The sequence below is a fragment of the Saimiri boliviensis genome, chromosome 3 (genome assembly GCF_048565385.1).
Source record: "Saimiri boliviensis isolate mSaiBol1 chromosome 3, mSaiBol1.pri, whole genome shotgun sequence".
Taxonomy (NCBI): Eukaryota; Metazoa; Chordata; class Mammalia; order Primates; family Cebidae; genus Saimiri; species Saimiri boliviensis.
Genome location: NC_133451.1, coordinates 134,948,969 through 134,958,442, shown reverse-complemented (window position 1 = coordinate 134,958,442; position 9,474 = coordinate 134,948,969). Strand labels below are relative to the sequence as shown.

The 9,474-nt window shown below is 38.1% G+C and overlaps 1 protein-coding gene across 1 annotated transcript; it reads left to right on the top strand.

The window, feature by feature from the left end:
- Positions 1 to 8,765, top strand: LRAT (lecithin retinol acyltransferase). Its single transcript, XM_074396802.1, has 2 exons — positions 1 to 857; positions 4,696 to 8,765. The coding sequence occupies exons 1-2, from the start codon at positions 318 to 320 to the stop codon at positions 4,846 to 4,848; spliced, it is 693 nt and encodes a 230-aa protein (XP_074252903.1). The 5' UTR covers positions 1 to 317; the 3' UTR covers positions 4,849 to 8,765.
- Positions 8,766 to 9,474: the final 709 nt, after the last annotated feature.

Genomic DNA, 9,474 nt, shown 5'->3' with positions numbered 1-9,474 from the left:
CTGCGCCCCGGCACTTCCCCCAGGTGCGCCTATTCTCCGGCTCCTTGTAGCTCTGGTCTCACTGTCCCCGCCGTCAGCCGCCAGTTCCTTATCCTCCTTATTCCCCATTGTGGCTTGGCTGAGCCAGTCGCCAGGCCTCGCTGTCCTCCTCCTCTGCGGTCCTCTCTCCTCCGCAGCAGCCGTACTTTGCGCGGTACCTCACCTGGCCTGCAGGTGAGCAGCAGCGCAGCGCCCCTGTCCGGCGAGTTTACCTTGCCCAGCCCTGCCCTTGCCAGAGCGGCACCGGTACTTCTCCAAGACTCCCTCTTCCCTGCAGGATGAAGAATCCCATGCTGGAGGTGGTGTCTCTACTGCTGGAGAAGCTGCTTCTCATCTCCAACTTCACATTCTTCAGTTCGGGCGCCGCGGGCGAAGACAAAGGGAGGAACAGTTTATATGAAACCAGCTCTTTCCACCGAGGCGACGTGCTGGAGGTGCCCCGGACCCACCTGACCCACTATGGCATCTATCTAGGCGACAACCGTGTTGCCCACATGATGCCCGACATCCTGTTGGCCCTGACCGACAACAAGGGGCGCACGCAGAAGGTGGTCTCCAACAAACGTCTCATCCTGGGCGTCATTGTCAAAGTGGCCAGCATCCGCGTGGACACAGTGGAGGATTTTGCCTACGGAGCTAACATCCTGGTCAATCACCTGGACCAGTCCCTGCAGAAGAAGGCACTGCTCAACGAGGAGGTGGCCCGGAGGGCTGAGAAGCTGCTGGGCTTAACTCCCTATAGCCTGCTGTGGAACAACTGTGAGCACTTCGTGACCTACTGCAGATATGGTACCCCGATCAGTCCCCAGTCCGACAAGGTATGACCTGTGACACGCAGGGAAGTGGGCTCGGTGGGGATGCTCCCTCCCATCCCTGATGCTTTCTCTTCCCCGCGAGTAGGGATCTTCTACCTTGACGCCCCCCCCGCCCCCCACCAGCACTCCCATTCCATTCTTAAAGTTCTAGATTAAGTAAGGAAAGTTCTGGTGTTCCTAAGGTAGTCTAAGTAAATAAACAAATGGCAACGTGCCTTGTAGAATTCTCGAAATGCACAGAGAAAGGGTGTGGCAACGCAGGGCCACTTCTTTAGATTCCAGAGCTGCTCAGTATTGCTGCAGAAGTCACCAGGGTGTCCACCCACAATGTAGTTCAAATGACAAAGGGCAAGTGACTGGGGGCGGGGGATACAAGAAATCAGTCATTACTGCTTGCAACTTTAACCAAGAATTTCACTTGAAAGGAAGATGTCCAGAATTTATATTTAATCCTTAACACTATAAACAAAGTGAGTGCCTTTAAAATAAGGAAGCGTACAGTTTTGTCCCTCTGTAAGCTGCATAGAGGGATTTTTCATTGTTTGCTATAAGCTATCAAAATTTCTAGTAAAAGGGCCTTCCTGGTAGGTCCCTTGTTCTTGTGTTGGTGCTTCAGAGTGGTCTTTTCCTTGGTATTCTGATTTCTTTCTGGGTTGGCTTTCATCCCCATCTAGACTTCCTCATTGTTCAGCATCCTTTACCCATTAGCCCTCAAGGTAGATTAGATTGTTTATGAGTTCCCCAGAGATCAATACAATTAGTTTTCAAGACAAGATGTTAAATGTTGGAAGGTGATTTTTATGAGTAATTTGAAAAACAGTATTATAATAGAATATTATTGAATTAGCCACAAATGCAAAGGGGAAATGGATTTTAATTTCCACTTAAAACCTCTTAACTTTTAAAGATAGTTAATATTTTAAGCCTGCAACTTCATTTACAATTGGAAACTCTCTTGGCCTTCATTGTGCTTTTTAAAGAAGCTATTGTTAATGTTCACTCTTTACAGTGGAAACCTGGGCAATAACATCATAAGCTTTAGTGTTAGTCTTCATGTTTAGATATTTTGCAGACCAGAAAAATCTGCGTCCATTTTTTTCATGTAACCAATTTTTAATTGCTCCACACCTTGGTTAATTTTTTTGACCCATTTGGGAATATCTTATCCTCTGTGGGAGAGCATGGAAGTATTTTGCTTTTATAGATCGGTGTATGAAACTCCTTGTAGATTTTATAGAGCCTCAAAAGATTCCATCTAGGAATTCTTTTCCAAGTAAAATAAAAATACAGTTAGAGCACTGTGCAGCGATTCAAGAATCTCAGCTCTAGTCCAGGCCTGTTTAGAAATGAACTCCACCACATTTACAAACACTGGCTCCCAAAGTGTACAAAAGGAAACAGGTCAGATTTACTTAGGAACCAAGCAAATCATTTCTCTAAGGAAAAACAGTAATATTTCTATCCAGTAATTAGGAGTTACCCTTTCGTGGAACACATACAGCACTCCATTATATATTTCTACAGAAAAACAGTAACTAGTGCTTTTGTAAGGTAGTAAAATATTTAATCTGCATAAATAACTAGTTGGAGTAGTTTTTCATCTTTGGAAACTTTGTCAGGGTTTACAGAAGTAGAGAAGTGTTTTAATTGCTATTGCTGCATAGCACCTCTTGTGAAACTGAGTTTTGTCTTCACTTTGAATGGTCTAACAAACAATTTGGCCACAGAGTAGAGTTCCCGGGGGAAAAAGTTTTCATCCCAAATTTCCTAATCCTACAAACTGTTTTTGAACATCGCTGAGAGAAGTAGGTCATTAACACTGAAGGAAGGACTGGTTTCTACTTTTTAGAAACGTAAGAAATTATTTAATTCTGGGTCTGATTATTGAGTTCTCCATGTATGCAACTATTATCAACATGAAAGATGCAAGGTTACCTCTTACTTAACTTTGAGTTAATAAAAACTCTTAAGAACACACTATCCCTAAGGAAAACACTGCAATTAGTTTGCAGATGAATGAACTGGAAAAGAACATTTACTTCTTTGTGGTAATACTCTTTTTTACAAGTTTAGAAGTCATAAAATTATGGGATTTTTTTTTATATGGCTGTTGACAATCAGTATTTTGTAAACTAAAAATTCCTTTGGTTAATGACTATTACTATTCCTTATGCTCTTGCTACTATGATTTTTTTTTTTGCTTTGTTAATACTGCTCTCTTTTTTTTTTGCCAAAAATGATTGCAAATGACCCTTTTAATTTGTGTGGATTGAGTGCTCACAAAAGTGTTCCTACAGACTTCTTGACCCCTTCTAGAAATTTCCTACTGTTGAGCACCACTAAAGATGCCTGATGGTCTGCTGACCAAGTGAACAGGAACAGGGTATTAGACATGAGATGCTCCTTGAAAAATCTGCTTTTGTGGGAAATACAGCCCACAATGATTCTGATTGACTTATAAATTATCAAGGAAAAGATAAAATCAGGATGACTGTATTCACAACTTACTCATGTAGCAAAATATATGTCCTCCATTATTTGTCAACCTCCATTTCCCCCTATCCTGAAAACTTCAATTTGATCTTCACCACCTTAAAACAGTATACTTCTCAATGCCTTGCTAGATTATTAAAAAGAGACAAATAGTATGTTTGATAGAAAAATAGACCGATATCTAGATTAAAGAATATTTCACACTTGTTTAGGTAATTGTGTAAAAGTATCGATAGAGACAACCATGCTGTCAAGATGGTTTATTGAAACACATTGAACTTGTTCATTCTATCCCTGACAAATTTGGAGACCTAGCTGCGCAGTACCATGTAAGCCACTGTAGAAAACCCTAAAAGCACATACAATGCCATGTCTAGAAATAGAGCTTAAAATTAGTATGAATAGCAAAACCCATATAGAAATGACAGTCACTGCATTCTGGCATCAACAGCAATGTGGTAGAGATAATTGTCAACAAATACAGTAGTAATAATAATCATTGTAATAAATTATGATTATGTGGCACACAGAATACAGGGTACTTGTGCATGAAACATCTCAGTTAATCCTCAGAACAATCTGAGTGTTCTCATGGAGGAGTAGAAGAGGGTAGCCTGGATAGGCTAAACGACTTACTTGAGGTGACACAGCCAATAAGAAGTTGGAGCCAGGACCCAGACATAGGCCGTCCCTTCTAAGTAAAACTATTTCTTTAAGGAAAACATTACACGTATTAGAAGGATGTATCTCAGGGGTAGGGACAATAGTTGTTTTTATTTCCAGCAGCCAGTTATGTATCACAAAATCAATGGTGAATTTAACATATTTAGTTAGGGAATGGGATTTGATATTAAAATTAACTTCCTATGCTTGTAGATTTTGAGACTTATAAAAAGTTATCGTTGGTATCATTAGATTTTAGAATGGCAAATTGGAGGAATTCAATCTACCTTTAATCGGCTAAGTTCTATTATTTTTACTCAAGATTAGAGACCTCTTTTCTCATCTAATTTCAGAATATGCTATTGTTATTGATAAGCAGTTTGATGTTGTTTTAACCTTTAGTCCTGAATAATGTGGTTACACTTTCTATAGTTTTCAATAAATGCTGTATTTACATAGGCAACTGCCATTATTAACTTAGTTGCTGAAAGGATCATTTCTGCTACTATAGGGTATAGAATCAGAACTGGACTCTTAACGTTGTAAATTTTTTGTAAGTCATAAGAGAATTTCTAGTTCTTCTTGCAGACAGAAAATAGCTGGGAAAACTGGCTTTCTAATTGATATATGTGATTCTTCTTGGGTTTAGTCACCTTTCCTAATTTTCTTAAATTTTATTTTCCAGTTTTGTGAGACTGTGAAGATAATTATTCGTGATCAGAGAAGTGTTCTTGCTTCAGCAGTCTTGGGATTGGCATCTATAGTCTGTACGGGCTTGGTATCATACACTACCCTACCTGCAATTTTTATTCCATTCTTCCTATGGATGGCTGGCTAACTTCATACCCCCATGTCAGTGTGTGTATTCTGTGTGTAAATATTTTATATTTATAGAGCATCAATCAGTATAAGCATTATAGAGAAAAATGTGACCTGTAACACTGTGTTCTGGATAAAAATGTGATTAGGAATCACGCAAAGTGCTTACTGTGTAAGCCCAAGAACAACGGCTTTCTGAATCTTCTCAGGCAGTTCAGATTTAAAGCACCATCCAAACCACAACAGGTTGTGGTAGAATTCGGCAATATGAGAAAACCAGCCCCAAAGATGATAGCCACAGAGATTGTGTTATTTTTTTCCTCTTGTAATCGTTGTACTGTTAGGCTGAATTTGAAGACTGGAAGACTATATTGCGACCAATAAGTTTTTTGTAAATTTACTTTGTTTCACTGAAAAAAAAAATGGATAAACTTAAATTAAACTGAAAGTATTTTCCTCATTCAAATAAAAAAATGTTTGATGACTGGTCAAAAAATAAGCTCAAAATTATTTTTTTCATGTAGTATTCATCCTGAATAAGTTGAATGTTTCATTTTCATTATGTGAAATCAATATTGACAAATAGTACTTTAATGATAAGGTAACTGACCAGAAAGTATAGAAATCTGTGTTTTCCTGTAAAAATAGTGACTATAGTATCACTTGAACATTGACTTGGTTTTACTTACTAGGAAGCCTGGAATTCATTATTTTTTTTTCCTTTTATGTGTCACTCTGGTTACTTTAAATCACTCTGAGATGTAAATGGATATAGGATTGAAGTTATGTGGGTATTTGGCGTGTGTGTGTGTGAAATAAATATGCACATAGTCATATACACAGACTGAGAGACAAATTGTTCTTGATTGCTTTATTATCATCATACTAGTGTGGTTATTATAGAGCATCTGTAGAGGTGATTGTAAAAGTAAGTCCAATCTATTTTCTTATATCTCTGAATTTGTAGTATTAACTTGCATCTATGATATTGGATGGGTTGTCTTTTAAAGCATTTACTAACGTATTGTGAAATTTTTAAAAACCTTCAGATTTGTTTACTAGTCACTTTTCTCCATATCGTTTCTAATTATAGTTTATATCCTTAAACGAAGGATACCACAGCAGTATATAAAGCCCAAACAAGCAGAACCCAAATAAAATTATTAGAAATAATTTTAAAGTAGCTTAGTACTGCCAGTCATATAAATTGATTTTGCTGAAGCTCTTATAAGAGTTGAGATATAGCAATTTTAAAACAAGCATTCAAGCACTTTTGCAAAATTACCAAATTCTTAAAATGAAACCACAGCTAGACTTGCATTTCAAGTATTAAAATTGTTTTATCAACTGTCAAGAATCATAAAATAACAAATCGTATTATGAGTGAATATGGTGGGGAAGGTGGGACCAATCAATGATTCAATCAGAATAAATTTTAAGAGCAGATCTTAGATTAACTTATGTTTTATCACCACTAATTTGCCCACAACAAACTTAGTGTTTAATTTTTCAAATTAAAAGTTGAATGATTTAAGTCTTTAAAATAATTATAACATTAAATGGCACCACCACAGAATACAGGTTTTCTCTGGACCTATTCCAAACACTTAAAATTATCTTAAGTATGCATACATAAAAGCAACCACTATGAGAACTACTGTGTTAGTGGTTTTTCACTTGCTGTATATTATTACCCTTGTAGGAATAGTTTAAGTAAATTCATTTTTTTTTTTTTTTTTTGAGACCGAGTCTCACTCCATCACCAGGCGCCAGGCTGGAGTGCAGTGGCGTGACCTCGGCTCACTGCAACCTCTGCCCCCCGGGTTCAAGCAATGCTCCTGCCTCAGTCTCACGAGTAGCTGGGACTACAGTCGCGCTCCACACGCCTACCTATTTTTTTAAAATTTTTAGTAGAGATGGGGTTTCATCATGTTGGCCAGGATGGTCTAGATCTCTTGACCTCGTGATCTGCCCACCTCAGCTTCCCAAAGTGCTGACATTACAGGCGTGAGCCACCGTGCCCGGCCTCATTTCTTAAAAATATAGTATCCTCAAATAATTTTTGCAAACTTTAGTTATTACAGGCAGCAAAAGCCACTGTCTGAAATTAAATCTGTGTTTAAAGATAAAGACCCCTTATTAAAGCCAAAGGTGTTCTTAAGATTGGAATTGACATAATTAGTCTTATTTCATTAAAGCAAGATTCAATTCATTGCTCATTTGAATACTCATTGTATGCCAGGCATTGACCAGTTGCAATTTTATGGTCCAGAGTTAATATTATTCATATAGTAGCCATAATAGAGTATATACAGTGTTGTGGGAATACAGAAAAAGAAGCAATTAAATCTGCCAGAAGGGTAAGATAATTCTTACCTGCAGGAGGCAATGTTAGCATTAAGCCAAGAAATAGTGTAGGGTGATCTTATCACACTGATGTGTTCAACTGTTTATGGGAAGGGGAAACTAGAGGGATGGTTTTATTTGTGAAATGTTCTACAACGCTAGAACTGTTGAACTTCTTGGGAGAAAAGGAGTTTTTGTTTTGTTGTGCTCAGTTTGCTTAGTTGCTAACAAGGTAGAAAGAAAAGCACATCTTCCTGGTCACAGTTATAAAAGAAAGCCTGAGCCATTAATGGGTCTCCTAACTTGAGGCAGTTCATGAATTTCTCTGGGCTTCATCAGTTAAGATTCATCCTTATGCTCCTGCAAGTCCCTTATATTTCTATATTTCTATTCTAACTTCTGAGATGATAACTTACTAGTGTCTGATGAAGTTTTTTTCTTGCTTATTTTATTCTTTGTCATAGATGAAGGCAGAATAGGACTAACTGTGTCAGACAGCAGGCCGGTGTTAGGGATGAAATGATGAATGAGGCATGGACCTTTTTCTCAAAGTTTATGGCCTAGTAGACATAATCGTATTAGGACTCTCTGTAGTTGACATTTGCATAAAGCTGACTGAAGGCACAGAAAGTGAAACAGTTGATTTTAACTGATAAGGTCAAATTTATACAAATCATGTCCCAAGACTTGGGTGATATTTTCCAGGAAACAGATTTCAGGCAGGACATCCCATGCATTGGAAATAGCATGAGCAAATGCATGAAAATTGCCCACAACATGCCTGGCACGTAGCTGTGAGGTACCCTACTAGTTGTTGACTTGAAAACATGGAACTGCGCAGGGCATTCAGGCAAGTGCAAGTGCTTCAGGGGCCAGAGCAGAGCAAGAGTGGTGAGCAAAGATGTCAAAAAGGAAAGCAATGGTCAGGTACAAGTCTTGTGTGGATCAAGAAGTTTAGACTTTTGAACAGGCAATCGAGATTTGGGGTTCAGAAAGATAAATCCCAAAAGTACGGAGGACAAAGGGACTCATTTAAAGGACTAGCTAAGGTGCTCAATCTCTTAAAAAAAAGGGGGGGGTCTGTATTTGTGAGAGTAGAGAGCAAACATGTTAAGGAAGAGTCAACTGACTTTAGCGAAATCCTTTTATTTGACTCATGCGTAACTCTTGACGGAGTGTTAAGGACGAATCATTCACTTTTCTTTCCTGCCAGAAAGTGGGTTCTTGCATAATAGATTAACTTGGCGTCTCTGTGTATATTGGATATTCATGATTTTTGCTCTGTTAGATATGTTTCTTTCTAAGGACAAGCAAGTATGTATGGATTTGTTGTTTAAGGTTTTTTTTTCAGTATATATATGTTTCTTATTTTTCCATTTTCTACTTCATACTGTAATGTCAAATATCAAAAATGTTTTCCAGCAATATCATGTTATGGCAACGACAAAAGTCCTTCATTGTAGATGAGAAGCATATAAGAAACTGTTGCCAATCTTTGTTTTGTATGATCTATTTAGCATTTTAAACAACCTAGATCTGTCAGCTAAGCTAATTTTATATTTGGTATACATGCATGTCAAATAAAGTCAATTTTACATACTGTCCTCTCTTGTCTATGAATTTTAAATACATAAATGTAGACTACAAACTATTTTTCAGCATGGTAGCCTGAAGAGTTTTGCTTCTCCAAATTTCCTTTACAGATTACCAAACACAGTTGTATGCATTTGAAGTTAAAACTTTATGTGGCTCTGTCTTCAGACTGATACGATCTATGTTGTCTATATCTTGATGCCTACCTTGATTATGTAGGAATAGGTTCTGTGCAATGTTAAATAACATATCCCTTCTCCATTCCACAAAATTAAGTAACAATGACAACAAATAATTAGTCATAGTATGAACTCTATACAGTTAACCCTTGGACAAAACAAGTTTTTCTCTTTTTTTTTTTTTTTTTTTTTTTTTTTGAGATAGGGTCTCTCTTTGTCTTGCAAGCTGCAGTGTAGGAACACAATTGTAACCTCAAACTCCAGGACACAAGCGATCCTCCTGCCTCTGCCTCCCAAGTAGCTGAGACTATAGGTGCATGCCACAATGCCCAGCTAATTTTAAAATTTTTTGCAGAGAAGGAGGCGAGGGAGGTCTCACTATGTTGCCTGGCTGGTCTTGAACTCCTGACTTTAACTGATCCTCTCACCTAAGCCTGCAAAAGCACTGGGATTATAGGTGTGAGCCACCAGGCCCAGTGAAAACATAGGTTTTAACTGGGTGAGTCCACTTACATGCAAAATTTTTC

Excerpts from the sequence above, each read along its gene's own strand:
- LRAT (XM_074396802.1), top strand. The coding sequence starts at position 318 with ATGAAGAATCCCATGCTGGAGGTGGTGTCTCTACTGCTGGAGAAGCTG. Across the intron at positions 858-4,695 it reads TCAGTCCCCAGTCCGACAAG|TTTTGTGAGACTGTGAAGAT; the intron begins GTATGACCTGTG and ends TTTATTTTCCAG.